At 34.6% G+C, this 19715-nt stretch overlaps 1 protein-coding gene across 1 annotated transcript in view; it reads left to right on the top strand.

The window, feature by feature from the left end:
- Positions 1-19715, top strand: part of Alg5 (ALG5 dolichyl-phosphate beta-glucosyltransferase) — a 46235-nt gene that overhangs the window by 8872 nt on the left and 17648 nt on the right. The window contains exons 5-8 of the mRNA XM_010635236.2: positions 821-913; positions 3159-3272; positions 14203-14262; positions 19151-19302. Coding sequence (XP_010633538.2) covers positions 821-913; positions 3159-3272; positions 14203-14262; positions 19151-19302 — 419 coding nt within the window. The remainder of the gene's footprint in view (positions 1-820; positions 914-3158; positions 3273-14202; positions 14263-19150; positions 19303-19715) is intronic.

The raw sequence follows: 19715 nt of genomic DNA, 5'->3' as shown, positions 1-19715 counted from the left end.
ATTTCAGAGGGTCTTGTATAACATGATAAAGAATTCATGTGTAATACTAATAAGCACTAGGTAATTGTGGGTATTTGAATAGGGTTTTCATGAATCAATTCCTACATTAGAAAAGGGGATGAATGCTGCACATTCAACCCAGGGATTCATACAAGCTAAGTAAGTGCTATACCACTGAGCTACTGCTGCAGCCCATGACTTCAATTATAAGTCAGAGTATAGTAGTTGCTTATAGTAGTGATGATATAAAAGGTTTTCACAGTGCTGAAGGTTTTAGCAATTCTCAGGCCAAGGAGCCAGTGGAAAAGAAGACATGGATGATTTTGTAGATAAGAACAAGTTATGGTGTGGTCATTTGCTGAGAGGAATTGGAGTGGAAAGATTTGGGAGAAAAGACCTAGGATACAGAAAGCCTTTCTGTGGCATAAGAATGGCTGCTGACCAAAACAGGTCACAGAACAGTATGGAGGACCTGACTCCAGGTTTGTACCAGGCAGTTAGCATATGGCTTCTGTGTTTTCTAGCAGCTCAGTAGGTTAGGTAGAAGATCTAGGAAAAGAAAAGCCATTATCTATTCTAGTAGTTTCCTCTGCAGGAAATTGAATTATGACCTGAGTGACTAGTGAGTCACTTGTGTCGTGGCACCAGGAATTCTACAACCCTAGTAAGTGTAATCACCTCACAAGAAGAGCTAACGCAGAATAAACGTGTTCGAGCCAGAATGAAAAACACTTTAAATGTCCAAATTGATCTTTTAATCTGTTACTTTAGACATATATCATTTTCCAAGTTAATTATATTCTTTTATGTAATTTGACAGGTAGCTTTTAAATATTGCCAGAAATATGGAAGTGACAAAGTACGAGTGATAACACTGATGAAGAATCGTGGAAAAGGTGGTGCTATTAGGATGGTAATATATACTTTCAATGTTGAATCTAAAATATAAAATATAAATAACCTTTTTTGCAGACTATAATACACATATATTTTACAGCTGGGTAGGTGAATTCCAGCATTCAAGTTAGCAACAACATCTTTTTACTAATAGCTGTATTTTTCTTATTTAAGTCCAAATGTCATATAATATCTGTCTTAAAGTTTGAAATTTAGGGGCCGGGGATTTAGCTCAGTGGTTCCGCCACCTGCTTCGCAAGCGCAAGGACCCGAGTTCGATCCCTGGTACCAAAAAAAATTTTTTTAATCATCTTCTTCTGTGTGTCTTTAATGTAGTTACCAAATGTTATATGATGTTTTTTAGCATTAGCAAAATGCTTCTGTTAAGCTTACCTAAGCAATGTATTGAGCATACTAGCACGAACTAAAGTGAATCCTATGTGGATCTGGACTGATGAAATTTGCAGTTTAGTAGGAAAGACAGGTATTTGCCTACATGAAAAAGATGATTGTACTTACGAAAGAGGTAGAGATGAAGTACTAAGGAGTTCCAAGTCAGAAACAGTTACTTTCAGTTAAAGTGTATGAGGTATGAAAGATAAAAAATCAATACATATGAAAGAAAGCCTGAATAACAGTGCCTTAAATAACTGAGAGGTTTATTTCCCCCCATAAAAAGTAGCCTAGAGGTAGAAAGTCCGTGGACTTAATCAGTGACTACAGTGTCCTCAGAAATCTAGGTTCCTGCCTTTTCATTCCATTTTCCTCATGCATACAGGTAACTACTGGAGTGCTGACCTATATATCCACATTCCAAGCAGGAAGTGGGAAAAAAATGCACGCCCACCAATTTGTCCCCTAGAAGAGTCTTACCCAGATAACCTTTACTTATATCTCATGAGCCAGAACCAGTGTCACAGGGCAACCCTAATGTCCCAGGAGGGCTGCGAATGAAGCCCTGTGTCCAGTCCCTACTTCTCAAGCAAAGAGGAGGGGAGGGGTCTGGAACAGTAGCAAAGCTTCTTCTTCACCTATTCAAAGCCTTGAGTTCAAAAAAAAATTAAAAGGGAGGGAAGAAAAGGACTGGTGAAATATATCATGGTGGGCTTTAAATCTCTTCATATTATTTATTCAGCCCACATTGTATTTTATTATGAAACCCAGTTAGTATAAGATAGACAATTCTCATATAGTGTTTTAAACTCTTAAGTCTTGGAGAAGTATATTTCTGGTGTTGTTGCTACCCCCTGATGGGAGAAGCAGAAACTTTACAGGAGGTAAATTCTTAACAGTGTTCCAGATGGATTAGGTGTTCTCTTCACAAAAGTGGGAGCACAGGGAGCTTTGCAGAGGAGGAACACGACTAAAGGCACAGCAGTGTGACTGTTTGCCCTTATGTGTCATTGAAATATTTTTAATTGTGGGTTTTTTTCCATTTCGAATAAGTAGCATCAGATTTTATACATTTTGTTTCCTAGTTTCTAAAATCTACTTTGTTCACATATTAAATGTAATACAATTTTAATTTCTTTTTTATATACATTCCAATGGGTATGATAAAACGACATCACAGATAGTAATTAGTGGCCCTGTTATGCCAGAAATGGTCAAACTTCTGTGTACATTTAGGTGTACCTTCTCTACAGTCACATTATATTAAGTGTTGTCAAAGTAAAATTTAGGACAGTACGTTTGCTGTATTCAACAGTTAATTTAAGCTGGGTGAGGTAATGCATGTATGTTGTCCCAACATTCAGGAGACTGAGGCAGCAAGATCACTGAATTCAAGGTCACATAACAACACCCTGCTTTAGAAAAAAAAAAATTAAAATACTTTAGGTTCCATAATGAAGAATACTAAAGATCTATATCCATATAATGCATTTCACAGCAAATTTATTATTATTTTTGTTCAGTCTGTCTTGTACATGGCTCTGAATTGCCTCTGATCTCTTAAGCACCATGATACACACACATGTAATACATGCTTTTTTATTCTTAGTGATGCATTTATCCAAGTGTATTTTATTATCTTTATATTTTCCAAGGTAATTAGTATTACCTCCCAAATTTTTTAAATAATGAGACAGGCAATAAATAGATACATTTGGAGCTATCTTAACAATGGTAGTGATGAACTCCAGCCTCCTGCCATTTCTAAGATTTCACTCTTAGATATTTTAACTAAAGCAGAACTAACTGAAATGTCTAAATTTGATAATTTTAAGAAACTTTCTTTTACTTGAAATTTTTAAATACAGGGTGTATTTAGTTCTCGAGGAAAAAAGATCCTTATGGCAGATGCCGATGGAGCTACAAAGTTTCCAGATGTTGAAAAACTGGAAAAGGGACTAAATGATCTACAACCTTGGCCTGTAAGTATTAAGAATATTATTTTATTATCATTAGTGATATTATCATAGAATAAATGATATTCAATCCAGAACACAAAGATTCTAAAGTAAAATTTTAACATTTACCTATAATCTTAAAAAACAGATTTTTTGGGTATGAAATTTAACAAATGTTAAAATCTAGCAGAACTAGTCATTTTGTTATAAAAATTCACTAATTTTCTGAGATTGACTAGACAGGTACTATTTAATATGACTGTATCTCTCTCTTGATTTCTAATTGCCTAACTTCTATCAGTGTTTTAATGTTTGTTGTACATATTTAGTGAAATATTTTTATTTAAAAGCTTAGGTCAGCTTTTATTTAAAAGTGTAATTTGAAACTTCTTAGTGAAAATGTAAAATGAAACTGGGTCCAAGAATCTTGTTCTGGATGAAGCAAACAAAGATAAAATCACAAAGAAGTACATCTTCAGGCCATAAGTTTAAAAAATGAATTTAAGAAAGAAAGACCTGATGTCTATTCCTACTTTTAAAATGCCTTTTAGAGAAGGTAAATTACCAAATCCTGAGATTTTTGCAAGATCCTACCCAGTCTACAAAGAGTAAAATTGAAAGAATGAATAAGCACTCATGGTATATCAAAAAATATACATCCCTACCAGAAACAGAATGTCAGGATCTTAGCAGAAGCAAGAAAAATTGCTAGAGCTTGCCATTTTTAGAACTTCAACCCAAGTTGGGATTACAGATCCAAATGGTTAGATCTTCCTGAGTGGAATGTCTCCTTATACAGGACAAAATTTTATAACACAAAGGAACTGTAGTAGCCCAGCAAAGCCATAGAGCAAAGCCATAATAGCACAGCAAAGCCATAGACTATGTAGGGATAGTTGCTTCCCTCCCTATAGGCCTCCTACCCACACAATACTCAGACCTTGAAATTCTAATTCATCCTGGCATAGTGGCACATACCTGTGACCCCAGCTCCTCAGGGGACTGAGGTAGGAGGATTGCAAGTTCAAGGCAAGCATTGGCAACTTAGCACGGCACTATCTAAACCTAAAATAAAATGTGCTGGGAATGTAACTCAGCATTCCCTGGATTCAAACCCCATTTCTATGGAGGGGGAAAAAAAATGAATGGAGAGGAGAAAAACAGGTGTCACAAAAAGTGGAAATATATGAAGGAGGCCAGACATGGTGCCGCACGCCTGTAATCCCAGCACTCAGGAGTCTGAGGCAGGAGGATCGCTGTGAGTTGAGACCAGCCTGGACTACATAGTGAGTTCCTGGTCAGTCTCAACTACATAGTGAGACCCTGTCTCAAAAACCAAAAAAAGAAGAAATATATGAAGGAGAATTCACGTAGGAGAGCTGCCCATGGTAATCAGAATTACATGTATATTGACTAAAGAAATAATACTTAATGAAAATAAGAATGCAGCAGCACAAACTGTTTTAACCAAAACACTATGCACAAAAATAAAGCAACAAATTGAGGGCCAAAAGAAGACCAATAAATAGAACTGTTCAAATGAAATAGACCTAGTTTAAAACTAAATATTATATATAGTTATTAAAATAATTCATGTTTATTAGCAAAAAAATATACAGTAGAAAAATAAACAGGAAATATAATAATGCAGAAACAACTTATCTTCCTAGAAATATTATTTATTTAATATTTATGGGTTTTGAAATATGGTTTGTGTTTAGATGTCCCCCCAAAGCCTTGTGTAGATGAGGTTGGACTTCCTTTTTCAGAGGTAGTTGAATCTGGAATGTGTGATGCTGGGGTTAAGTGGTTACTAAGTCACTACCATGAGTGATTGATTTGGCACTGCCCTACTCCCAGTAGTCTGGATGGGATAAAAGAGGCAGAAAGACTGGGTGAAGGTCTCTCGTTACCTTTGCTGCCTTGTGTGTGCCGTGTTGTTTCTGCTGTGTCATGCTTGTTTGGCATCCCTGCCTTGGGGTATGGACTGAAAGGTCTATGAACTGTGAGCCAAATAAACCCCTATCCCTCTAACTTTAAGTTTCAGCTATTTTCTCTCAGCAATGACAGAAAAGTAACTAACACAAAATATGTTTTTCTTCACACCATCATCCACTCAGTTTATTTTATGTGTAGTAATTGTGGGTTTTTAAATACTTGTTGAATTAATTAATATAGCTATTAAAAGAGCTAGCTATAAAAATAACCCTTTCATCTGTACTGTTCAAACAGTAGCCAGTAGCTATTTGTGGCTACTTGAATAAAAATTTAGTTGCCCATTTTAAATATGTGTGGTTCGTACCTCATTGCATGGCATTTGTATCACCACACAAAGTTCTCTTATACAGAATTGCCATGAACCATATGTGAAATGATTACTGTATGTATTAGAGTTCCACCCTCACTTTAAAAAGTGTTTCTTCCACATATGTAGCAGATCGTGATAGGCTACAGAAAAATTAACTGGTGAAACACCTGGATTTCATTCTGTGGTTCTCAAAGGATGCACAGGGATTTGATAACTGTTTCTCTTGTATTATGCCCCTAGGTAAGGGAGCAAGGCAGAAGGTGTCAAATACTTAGCAACTGACTCTGTCGTTGTGAAGTAGGCAAAGAAAATAATTTAGCCTCTATTAAGGAGAAAACCAACAATAAACGGGGGAAAAATCAAATCTGAACCTTCCTCTTGTGATTTTCTTCCTTTCCTTTTCTTTCTCTCTTGCGGTGCTGAGCCTCACATCTGCTATATAAGTGTTCTACTACTGAGCTAAATCCCCAACTCTTAAAGCCCTTTTAAAATTTTCGTTTTGAGACAGAATCTCACTAAATACCTTACAGTATGCCTGTTTATTTTGAGTATCACAATACTTGAATTCATTTGGATTCAGTTAAGTTTTATCTGTATATATCAGTGATGGTAAACCTTCTAGAGATTGAGTGCCCAAATTGTAACCCAAAACCCACTTATTTATCACAAAGTGCTAACACTGCAATTCAACCTGAATACTGAGGTGTTAGTTTAGGAAAAACAACTCATACATTAACATCTTTTGTCTTAAAAGAAAAGCAAATTAATGCATGCCATAGATTCACTGCCACTGGACTACGTCATAACATATTAGGGATGGGAGGGGCAATAAATGATAGGTAAAATTACAAAATATATAATTTTTTAATCAACGCTGTGAAAAATATTTTTGAGTTGGGACCCTTGTGTATTCCAGCAAAGCTTATGAATAATTGTGCTTAGAAAACATACTGTGAGACTAACATCCAGATTCTTGTCAGCGGGCCTGGGATTTAGCCGCCTGCCTTGCAAGTGCGAGGACCCAAATTCGATCCCCAGTACCAAAAAAACAAAAAAACAAACATATGTTTGTCAGGAATTTTCTTCATCATTTAGTTCAAGTATCAGCAAACCTTTCCTGTAAAGGGCAATAAAGTAAATATTTTGAACTTTTAGGTTATATAGTCTCTCTGTCAGCTACTCAACTCTGCAGTTGTAGCAGGAAAGTAGACAGACCTTACATCTACTGATGTAACCATCATAGTGTTTAGCAAAACCTTAGTTATACAAACAAGCAGCTAATCATATTTGGTGATCTCCGGTTTGGTGATACACAGTTTGCAGGCACTTGACACTCAAGTCAAGTTAACTCAGTTAATCTTCCAGTATTGGAAACTTCCTAACAACCAAGTGATCTTTCAGTCTCTGCTTACATATTTGAATAGCTCTAATGACACCCAAGCAGCTCATTCTGTCTCGATTCAGTTATAAACTTCCACTTACATTATATGCAACATTATATGCAAATCGATCTGCTTTTCTTCACCTCATTAGGTGACTTTATCTGTCTGACTGGGGATCAACTCGGGACCTTGTGTGTGATAGGCACACACTGCGCTACTGAGCCATACCTCCAGACAGTGGTTCTCCCTTTGTAGCTGCACAAAACATCCTGTTTCTTTGACAGGGCTTTAGATCATCAAAACTGTTTTCTAAATATCTTCTCTACTCTAGGATAGGAATAGTTCTTTTGAGTTTTCAAACATAGCATTTTTCTTTTTCTTATCCTGGCAATTTTCTGATGAAGAGCTTCAGTTTGTGTGGATTTGTTTACATTGATTCATATTGCCAACTTTCTCATATATGTTAGCATTAAACTTGTCATATTACCTTTATGGTGGTGTTTTGTTTGTAGATGTCTGTTTATCTCCTTTAACAAGTTACTGGATATCATTTTCTAAAGGTGTAAGATCAGACACTATCTTTAGTACAGTTGCCATTCCCGTCTCAATTCACTTAAGCTACATACTTGATAAGAATCCTAGCATATATTCCTCTAAGCCCTGAAGAAATAGTGACTGGAAGTAAGGAAAATAGCTCTGTAAATAATGAAAAAGCATAGGTTTCAATAGTGTAGCATTACAATTATATAACTGCTTCACTAGATGGCAGTAGTTAACTTTCATGTTTTGTATATTACTGTTTTCACAGATTTATTTCTCCAGTGCATTTTTCATTGACTTCTATTATTTTCTATTTTCGCAGCTGATTTTATTTTTTGTTGCAACAAAGAAAAATGTGCCACTACTTCTCACATGCATTTCTTCTTAGTGTAATCAGGTCACATGTTCTGGTCTTTTTTTTTTTTTGAGACAGGGTCTCACTATGTAGTTGAGTCTGACCTGGAACTCACTATGTAGTCCAGGTTGGTCTCAAACTTACAGCAATCCTCCTGCCTCAGCCTCCTGAGTGTTGGGATTACAGGCGTGCACCACCACACCCAGCAGTTCTGGTCTAATTATTACAAGGTCAATTTAGAAATCACCTATAGTTCCTTCTCTGATGATAACTTTTTTTAAAGTTTTAAAACTAACTGCACATAATTTAAGTACAGCATTATGTGACGCACATAAAATAGGAAGCATTTACATTTTAGTGCTAAATACTTAATTTGTATTATGTATCCATATATCTTTTTTTTTAACGTACAAAGCTTTCCTCCTACCCAATGATTATTCAACTGCTTCTAAAAAAAATGTGCTTAGTTTTACAATAATTTTCCTAAGCAAAGTCAACCATAGTCACTTACTTTGTGGCTTACCTACTATAGATAGAATCCAAAATCCCTGAACAGGCAAACATAGATGACAAAAAGTCTGTACATCATAATCAGAGTAATTCCTCAAGGTGTAACTTAGACCTTAAATTCTCATTTAGAAAGAATCCCGATAAGTTTAGCTTTTCAGTCCGCCACTGTCTGATGGTAATGTGTATGAAAAAGATACAGTGTAAAATAATATTAACTATAGGAAGCAGCTAGTAAGCACATGCACACACAGCTCAGCCTGGAGGGCTTGCTTACTAATAATCCTGAGTGTTCTTTTGTTTTCAGTGTAGTCAACTCTTTTTGGTACACCCAAGGTTTCATATATCTATGCTTGGTATAGTCATTCCTCAAAAGAACATCATAGTTTTTGCTTCTCTTTTTTTGTTTTAATGGACCATCTGGACAAGTGAAAGGCTTGAATATTTGTTTTACTTTCTCAGCATGTGGTTAGATGGTCAAGAATATAAAAGAGATCCTTAACTTTAAAATCATGTTTTTTATAGACCAGACAGTTACATAAGCATTTTTGCTGAGATCTTTATGAAAATCAAACGGAAGAAGGCAAAAGTCAAAGGGCAGCATAAAAGCAAAAAAAGAGACAAGACATAGTAGCAACATGCCTTTAATTCCAGCATTCTGGGAAGCTGAGATAGAAGGACTGAAAGCCCAACCTGGGTAATTTAGCAACTTAATGAATCCTGTCTCAAAATTTAAAAGTGGAACTTGGGCTGAGTGTGAAGAACCTGGGTTCATTCCCAAGTACTATACTGGAAATAAATAAACAAATAGAGGGGGACTATCTGAAGAAACTTTTAGATGACTTTGTGTCAGCGTACCATAGGCTGTGCTTCCAAAGGACTGGAGCAGGTAGCTTAGGATGGTAACTGCCCATCCCAGTAATGGTTTAATACCTGAAAACCTAGTTCCAAAGCGGACATTTCCTAGAACAAGGAATTGCAAAACTTTCTGTACAGGGCCAGAGAACAAACATTTTGGACTTTGCAATCATATAGTTCCCATTCAAGACTAGACAGCAGATTGAATTTGACCTACAGGGCACCTCTGTTCCTAGAAGATTGAAATCTTAATCTTAACAACTTTAATTCACTCACCAATGTGTGGACTCTAAAAAGGATGAAAAGGAGAAGGGAGTCTATTATTAGACAAGAGAAAGGGCATGGAGGAGATGTAAGGGCAGTTAATGAGGGGACAAATGTGAGCAAAGTACATTATGCACATTGAACCCCCAAAAACTGAAACTAGGGGGAGCACGGGGCATGAGGGCACATGTACAGATCTCCCCAAACAAAACCCGCTGATCTGTATAACCAATAAAAAAGAATGCAAAAAAAAAACAATAAAAGTAATTTAAAAAAAATAATTTATGCTAACCACAGAAATTTTCAGAAATTCAATAGCCCAATGATTGTCAAAAGAAAGTAATAAACAATGTGTAAAATTTGAGAATGATTTATATCTGAGAGCCCAATGATTGTTTAAAGAAAGTAATACACAGTGTGTAAGATTTGAGAATGATTTATATCTGAAAAGATTAAATTTATGGTTCTGAGCTATAGTCCTGTTTAGAAAACTGGCTCACAGGGATGTCTTCATCCCTAGTGATACATTATTATTTGAGTGAGCGTGGTCTAAAGTAATCAGTTCTCTGTCTCAGAAGGTCAGCTTCTCTAGGAGAGAAGCCTTACCACTTCATATAATCATATAGTGATGTTAAAATATATATTTGTGAAACAAGTGAATAACTACTGTGTATCGTCTTTTTTTTTTTTTTCCTGGAACTAGGGATTGAACTCAGGACCTTGACCTTGCCAGGCAGGCGAGGCACCACTGAGCTACATCCGCAGCCCCTGTGTGTCATTTCTAAGGGGAGATTTCTATGTTACATTAAAAACCTATCGTCATGTAGAGGTTCAAGATCCCAACAATGAATGTAACTGTACTGTAGCCCTAAAATGTACCAATAAACTCAAAGCTGGGGGAAAAAAAAAAAACCTATAGTCATAAATGACACCCAAAGTCTTGTAGTGGAATACAGGGCTAAAATAAGCCAAATTTATATGTCTTCTTATCTGGAATTTAGGAAAACCATGAACAGGGAGGTAGACAATTGAATTCTTAACTGCTGCAAATTATAACAGAAAAAATGGATATAATATCCAGGTATGTGATAGGGTTTTGTTTTGCTTTATTATAAAATATTTTTATTATAATAGTGTAACTAAAACATTTTAGAAAGATCAGGAATAAGCTCAAGGATGAAAATAACCAAATATATTCTATCACCCAGACATCACCAGTGTTACTACTTTTTCAATGGGCTAATTTTTTTTCTTCTGAATATTTATATTTTAAAATATATGAGGAATGCCTCACAAGTGCAAGGTCCTGAGTTCAATCCCCAATACCAAAATAAAATAAAGTATCTGAGGAAGTGCTTCTGCTGGGAGTAGAATCTAGGGCATCAGGCATGTGAGGCAACCACTTCACCACTGGGGCTACACCCTCAACCCTAGAGTTTTGAATACACTGATGTGAAAACAAAGACCACAAAACAGCTGGTAGTAAGAAAAACCTTCAAAAGTAAAACCAATTTTGTTATATGTAGCCATCATAGAGATGTATGTTGGCATGCTCTTCTTTTGACTAGTTTTACTGTGAACTTTTAACATACGTAAAAGTAAGTGAATAGTATAAAGAAGCCTCTGTGCACCAACCAGCCAACTCAGTTTCTTCATCCCTGTTTGTTTGTTTGTTTTTTTAAGAAAATTCTAATTTTTTGTATGAAAACTATTTGGAGAAACATTGTTTATATTTATTTTTATTTATGTTATAAATACAATTTATATTACAATTTAAATGCATTCATTAGACTGACAGCTTTGTAGGTCTACTTTGATTTCAGTCTTTTGTTGGGGGGGTACTGGGGATCGAATTTGGGACCTTATGCTTGTGAGGCAGGTGGCAGAACCACTGATCTAAATCCCTGGACCCCTATTTTGATTTCAAATTTAGTTGTAATCAACTTGACAAGCTAATTTTGCCATGTAAAATTTTGAGGAATAACTTTTTAAAAGCTACATTCCTAGACCATTTTATTATTTATGTACAAATGTATATACAAATATACATATCCTCACAAAGAATATTACATATACAAATATGTAATATATGACATCCATATATTTGAAAATAATTCCAGATTGACTGGAATGGTGGTAAGAGGCTTTAGTGAAACAACACTGCTTACATGTGTTGGTAATTGTTGAAGGCTGGTATATAATCTTCATTGTCCTATTTTCAGCTTTGTTGTGTATATGTTTGTCTATTTTTGTGTATGTCTTAAAATGCTTTTAGTAAAAAGTTTAGACATTGATCTTGAACATGGGAAAAATTTTAAGTGAAACAGCATGAGTAAATTTCAGCTGTGGTGTTTTTAAATACAGAGAAAAAACAAATATACAAGATAATATTGTCACACGATGATTGCTTCTTAAGTCATGAGATAGATAATACATGACTTTCTTTAAAACCACTTACTAGTCCAAATATTTAAATACAGGATGACCAAAAACTGCTAATTTTTTCATTAATTTTCATAAGATAATAAAGGGAAATATAAAAAGGACAATTTTTTGCAAATTTATTCAGTACAAGAATTGACTGGTTGAAATAACACCTGCCTAGCTGATGCTTGGGATAGTCAGTATGTATAAAAGCATGATGCTTAGGGTAAACACTTTAAGTGGTTAAAGTTTTGTCATATATATGTAAATTTACACACCATTTCTCTATCAGGAGCATTTTCCAATTTTATTTCTGTTAATTGTTCAGAATTAAAGTAGTATAAGAAGATACATAATGAAAAGTCACACCTTAGCAATGGATTATTTCTCCAAATGAGCTGAAGATCCACATGCAGTAGCTATTTGATCCTGCCTGAAGAAAAAAAAAAAGCAAAAAAATAGTTCTTCAATATTTAAGTAGCATTTATAAATATATTTATTTCCAAAATAAATTACCTGTTTGCCCATCCTTTGGAAACTGGATAAAGAAGATGTGGTTTTTCTATAAAATGGAACACTATTCAGCCATAAAGAATGAGAAATTAGATTCATTCATAGGAAAATGGATACATATTGAGGATATACTCCTAAGTGAAATAATTAAGTCATATATGTGTAAATACCGAATAGTTTCTCTGGTGTGAAAAACTATAATAGTACATAAGATCCTAATGGTATAATTGACAATGTGAAATAGGAAGAAAAGGGCTAAAGGTGTAGGGAAAGTGGGAAGGGTAGGGGAAAGCTAATAAGGGAAAAGAAAAAAAATCTGAGAAAATGAAAAAATTGAAAAAAAAGTGTTTGTAAATGGGGAGGGGAAGAAGGGGTGAAGCGAGGGCAGGGACAAGGGGAAGAAATGAGAACCAAGACCTGTCATGTAAAGGTACAAGATCCCAATAATGAATGCAACTGTACTGTATACCTAAGATGTACCAATAAACTCAGGGGAAAAAAATTGAAATATTTTAGAAACATTTAAAAAACTGAAAATACTGAATTTAGTATATGTATAGCTGAGAAGCCTAATCATAGTGAGGGGAACTGAAACTGTTCCACCTCAGTTACTGTCAGAAGTAACTAGTGTTATCTGTTTCTTTTGCAGGTAAATGTGTATATATACTCTCAGAAATGGGAAATTGTAATGTGATACGCATGTACAGTGTTCCCTTGTTTCCATTTAGCAATGTATCTTGGAAATTGAAGCATATTTTTACACAAAAGTACTTACTCATTCTTTCACGGCTTCATAGCCCATCCCTTTGGATAGACATGCATTTAATACTGAACTATTAACACTACATGAAAGTCATTTTACCCATATGCATGTGTTTGTATTTATAGAAAGAATGTTGTTATTGATGGGTCAAGTTATGTAAATACTTGTAATCTTGATAAATAATTTCTATAGAGAATATGCAAGTACAATGTGAAAACTGCTAAGTTTTATTCACAGTGCTCTTGGTAAGAGAGTAATTGAGAATGTTTCTCCTGGCTTTTTTCTTGATGGTTTCTTTTTCAGTAATAACCATAAAATCAGCTTGTTCAGTGCAATGAAAAATCATTTTGTTATTTTTATTGGAATAGCCTTAAATTCATAGATTAATTTTAGGAACACTGACTTTTGAATGCTGTTATCACCTTCTCTCCATAGTCATGGTATGTCTGTCTGTTGGATTCTTCTGTTTGCCTTGTATTACATATTTACTTAGATATTACCACATTTCTTATAAAGTTAATTTCTAGATAGTTCTTTTTCATTGATGTTATAAATGCTGTGTTTTCCTTCACTGTGTCTTCGGATTGTTTGTGCATGCTAAGGTATCTATATTCATTTTGTGTCCACTCATCTTTTTAAATTTTTTTATAGTATTTTTTTAGTTGCTAGCCTTGGAATTCTAAGGTGTATACCATTTAGTGGTGACACTTGTTGACACCACTAATTTTTCTCAGTAATAATAATAATAATAATAATACAGTGTTTTAATCAGAAGGTATATGTAAAGATACAAATTTTAAAGAACTCATGCCTCTTACATTTAGCCTTGTTGAAGTTAAATTCAGTTCCCCTCAGTGTGATTAGGCTTCTCAGAGCTACACATATTCTAAATTCAGTATTTTCAGTTTTTTAAATGTTTCTAACATATTTCAGTTGTTTAAGTGTTCCTAAATATAAGACATTTATTTTGGAAATAAATACATTTATAAATGCTACTTAAATATTGAAGAACTTTTTTTTTGTTGTTTTTTTTTCTTCAGGATCAAATGGCTATTGCGTGTGGATCTCGAGCTCATTTGGAGAAAGAATCCATTGCTAAGGTGAGACTTTTTAATAAGAAATAAGCTGTTATGTTTAATCTCTTAAAAAGGAGGTTCCCTTAAACCACATGTAAACGTTCTTGAGGTTAATGAAAGATTAGCACATTTCAGAGTTCTTTCTTTTTTTTAAAGGATATACAGGAAGGATGTAGGTTTTACTTTGCCTTAGACTGTATTTCTTTTTATTTTTTTCTTAAAGACAAAGAGTCCCCATTTAGTTATAAGACAAACTTCTAAATGATGCATTTTTTAACTAGTCAGCTTGCCTTTAGATTTCTCATCTTGGCACACTTAAGTGCTCTACAGGTCAAACATTTCTAATCCAGAAACACAAAATCCAAAATTATGAGTGCAAACATGATGCTATAGGTATAAAATTCTATAAAATTACAAAATAATTTTAAGATACTATATAAAATTAATTACCTTTGGTCTATACACATAAGGTATATATGAAACAAATGAATTTCATTAGATCTGGGCCCCATCTCTCAAAATATCTCATTATGTATATTCAGATATTCCAAAATCTGAAAAAAGGAAAAAAAAACCAAACTTTGAAACACATCTGGTCCCAAGCTTTTTGGATATAGGATATTTAAAATTTGATTGTCAAAGTTTAAATATTTTAACTTGATTTCTCTTAGAAAAAGCACTTTGACATAAGATTTGTTAAATTAAAATATTCTTTTTAGAAAGATAAGAATCTATCACTGAAGAGTTAATGTTAAATTCTTCATTTTGTATATTATACCAGAAAAACTAGTAACTTGAAAAAATATTAAAGAATTAGTCTCTACAAAGTTCTTTTTTTTTAGTTGTTTCTGTTTTATGCTTTTTGTTTTTTTAGCAGTGCTGGAGACTGAACTCAGGGCCTTGTACATGCTAGGCAAGCACTCTACCACTGAGCTACATCCCCAGCCCAGGATTATACTATTCAGAGTTTTTTCAGTTTTATTCTTTTAATTTTATTTTAAAATGTAGGTTTTATGTATCAAGCCCAGTTCATTATATTCTCAATTTATCTTCTAGAATGGTCAGGTAGTTTAGAGAATAATGCAGTATTGTTCAGTGTGTGACCAAAATTAACAGAGGGTTTTTTGGAGGTGGAGTGGATACCAGGGATCAAACTCTGGACCTTGCGATTAAGAGACAGGCAGTGGAACCACTGAGCTAAAGCCCCGGCCCCCTGAGAAGGGTTTTAAATGCATATTTCTAAACCAGTTCAGTCACATTAAATCAGAATGTAGGGAAGGGACCAGGAGTCTACATTTTTAACAGTTTTTCAAATCACCTTTATGCACATGAGACTTTGAGAACCATTGGAATAAAAGGTTCAACCTTAAACCCCTCAATGATTCTGAAATTTTTTCAAGATAATCCTGAGTGTAGAGTCTCTAACTATAATCGCCTAGAACTATAAAGTACTAATTTCCAACAATAGGAAGTATTATCTTCCCAATGAAATATGCAGCCAGTAAAGTTAATGATAATGGAGACTCATAACATGGGCTATTAGGTTGTATAAAAAAAGAGTGTGATCTTGTAAATACAGTGTAATTATCCATGTAAAAATGACAGAAATTTGTTTCTGCAAACAAAATTAATAAAAATAGCCAAATATTAATTCATGGATTTTGTGAATAAATTTTTCCCTCTTAAAAAATGTACTAATGGGGTTGGGGATTTAGCTCAGTGGTGCCGCCTGTATCTGGCTCACAAGCATAAGGTCCTGAGTTTGAAAACCAGTAACCCAAAAACATGTACTAATAGCGGAGAAAAGAGATAGCCTGTGTAGTGAAGGAAAAAAGATAGTTTGTGGAAAGAAGCAAGGGATGAATAAGAGGACCATTGGAGTAATCTGGACAGGATAGAGTTGGCATCTCTTTTTATGGTTGGTGGCAGTAGAAAGGTTCCATGTGCTTTGCTTTCTTTAATGAGTAAATTCTTCTTTACTGTGAACTTCCATCAGTTGAAAACTCTGAATTTTTCTTAGAAATCATATTTAAATGAGATTATGTCTAAATCTTTTACCTCCTCCTGCTTACAGCCTGACATTAAGAAATTCATACTAGATTCTACCAGGATATTTCTAATACCAGGATATTTATAATTTGTTATCTCTCCATCCATCTATTCCTCCATTTCCAAAAGTAGTAATTGATTTAGGGCTTTTGGTCCTTAGTGAATTGACTGCTAATCTTTAGAAAGAAATGAAGGCCCAATTCATTCTCCATTGAGTAGTGATTGTCCTCTGTAGGTACTATTTATACCTGCGGCCCAGTAGCCTGCCTGTTGTCCAAATCTACCTTATTCTTACAGAACTGTATCTATCTTACAGAAGATTGTATCCAAGACAAAACATACATGTATCTGCCATAAGTCCAAGAAGGTGCGGCAAAGCCTCCCATTTCTCTTAATGTTCTGTGAATAATATACACCTTGCATGGCAGTCAGTCTGAGGACAGTGAAAAGATTTATGAACATTGCAGAATAAAATAACTTCAATCACTTGTTATAAAGAAGTCACACATATCTCTTAGAAATATTTTTGTACATATCCTCCATTAGTATTAATCTTCCTCTGTGTTTTGCTGCTCTGGTGGAAGACAGACATGGTACAGCATTGCTGCGGTACTTTAGCTCCCTGAGACGTGTTCATGTTCCCATGTATTTCATATAACAATAACATTGGTCCAGATATTCTTGAACTTACCATTTTAAATGATTCAGAAGTAGAATCCATTAGCAGTTTTCTGATATCTGTAGATTTTAAGCAAGTCTATCCTATGAAATTATTTTAGGTATCTTCTAAATTTAAAGCTATTTTGCCAAGTTTCAAAATTTAAAGCAAGAGCTTCTTTTGTGGTTTACCTTTGTTATACTTTTACATGTGTTAGAAATTAAATAACGAATGTCACACGTTTCTTCTTTTTTAATAAGTAGATAGTATCCTAAAATAAAAGTTTCTTAACATCCAAACAACAGTTATGAATATTTCTGTTTGCTAATAAGTAACCTCACTCAAATCACATTAAAAATTATTCAGGGAGAATAGTTTGCAGGTATTGTTTGTCTACCTTTAATTTTATTTTTCTATCTTTTGATTTCTATTAGTTCCTTTCCTAAGCATAAATGCTCTTTTGGAGGTTTAATCAGTCAACCAGTATTTATTGGAAGTATTTAATATGGAAGGCACTGAGCAAGCTGTGTGAGATCCCCAAAGTAATTTAAGATGAGGTTTCTGCCCTATCTACTTAGAGAGGTAAGACATATTTCCATCAAGACATAAGTAATGATTCTAGTGATAAGTGAGAAGTACTAGATTATTTTTTAAAGTTTACTTTATATATTTCACAGATAAGTATTTATTCTCCCTTCCCTTCCGGTCTTATTATGCAAGTGAAATTGTGGCCAGGAGAGTAAAGTAAGCCCTGAAGCTTTTTTCCTTTATAAAACCATTACTGAGTTCCTGTTACTTTCTGTGCCAAACTCTTAGCTAAAGGCTTCAGTGTAATGTTTTCTTATCCTTACGATGACTTTGGGAGGGAGGCATCATCATTCCTGCTTTATGAATGAGGAAACTGAGAGTTGGAGTTACTTGCTGAGGTCGCTCCGCTAATCACTAGTGGAGCCAGGATTCAAACAGGTCTGATTAGTTTGGTGCTTTTTCTCCTCTGTTATCATTCTGTTGGATGATGACAGAAAAAGCCTTGTGAATGAAGAATAATACTGAAATTATAACTATGAAAAGCAAAAGGAGAAATACTCATTTTATACTGTGAGACATTAAATGTTTTCCCAAGACTATTAATATGTTGCTAATGAATATTAGATATTCAATCATTGGGTCCATTACCTTAATTGTAGGACATTTTAAAAGATCCTATCTTTTTTTAAAGTCTTAAACATGAAAGTCTTGAATACAATGATATTAATCTATTATGTTTTAAACTTTACAATGTTTAATGAATAGTGGAATTTTATTTCCCATTACTATCAATAGTAATCACTAATAAGAATATTGAATCTTCATATTGTATTAAAAACTAAAGTTTAATATCCAAAATTTTCAAGAAGTCAATCTTTACTGTATATTTAATTAGATAGCGGGCATACCTAATTAGAGAAACTGGGGTTTTTTTTTTCAAACTCTTTTCTAGCCTGTAGCCTTTGTGATACTTTACTGTACATCTTTCGGTATTCTCATTAGCTAAGTATTGAAATATGTACTCAGATCTTAGTGTTTTGTTTTGGAAGTGTCATCTGGCAGTGTTCCCTTTTTTAATTTTATATCTTATGTATGTGTACATATGTATGTTTGTGGTACTAGGGATTGAACCCAGGGCCTTCACACTGAGCTGCATTCCCTAGGCTTTTTTTTTTTTTTTGAGACAGTATCTCAATGAGTTGTGCAGGCTGGGCTTGAACTTATGATCCTTCTGCCTAAGCCTCCCAGAGTTCTGAGAGTATAGGCATGCATCACTAGGCCTGACTATCACTTTATTGAAATGGAAATATATTTAGGTCAAAGAGGCATAAAATTCATAGATGAAATGTTTTCTTTACTCATAACAGCCACACACCTATTTATCCTGGTAGACTAAAGCCCTGGCCTCCCACAGGTCCCGTGATTAGTCTTGTCTGACTCAGTCAACATCCAGGAAATCAGAAGCTGTTCTCCAGTGCCTCTGTAATGCTGTGGCAGTAGGCATCTTCATTCCTTTCGTACACTTGTGCCTGTGAAGCTCTCGGAACAATGGTGTCTATACTGTGTTTAAGAAATGTCCAGTCAATGAAATACTAAAATGCAGTGGTCTACAGCTAGGTGTTTGCAGTGTCCCATAGATAAATGGAAAAGTCATTTGTATTTTGTCTTTATTTTCAGCGTTCTTACTTCCGTACTCTCCTCATGTATGGGTTCCACTTTTTGGTGTGGTTCCTTTGTGTGAAAGGAATCAGGGACACACAGTGTGGGTTCAAATTATTAACCCGAGAAGCAGCTTCACGGACGTTTTCATCTCTGCACATTGAAAGATGGTAGGTTTCTAACTGGATGTATCTGACATGTCTTATCACCCAGCAGTTATTTCAGATAATAAGCAGCAACATTCGATTTTCATAATGAACTTCCAGATTGGAACAAAATTGATATTAAGTTTGTAAACTTTACACTTTTACTAGGTTGAATCTTATTTTGAATGTACTTGAGTCCCAACAAATGGTTGAAAATTATACATTTGCCTTAATTGTAGACAGTATCAATTGAGAGGACTGAAAATGTCCTGCTTCCTCAAGCTTCCTTTTTTTATCACTTGAAGAAATAGCAGAATTTCAATCAGGATAATGCCCCTGTTTTCCTTTCTTCCCCTCCTTTGAGAGACACGAGTTTTCTCACCTAAGAATTCTCCGACCTCTGCATACTCTTCCACCTTCTTAAAAACCTAATCCTG

The sequence above is a fragment of the Fukomys damarensis genome, unplaced genomic scaffold, assembly GCF_012274545.1.
Source record: "Fukomys damarensis isolate Sample0158 unplaced genomic scaffold, DMR_v1.0_HiC HiC_scaffold_38, whole genome shotgun sequence".
Lineage (NCBI taxonomy): Eukaryota > Metazoa > Chordata > Mammalia > Rodentia > Bathyergidae > Fukomys > Fukomys damarensis.
This window is presented reverse-complemented; position numbering and strand designations above follow the sequence as displayed.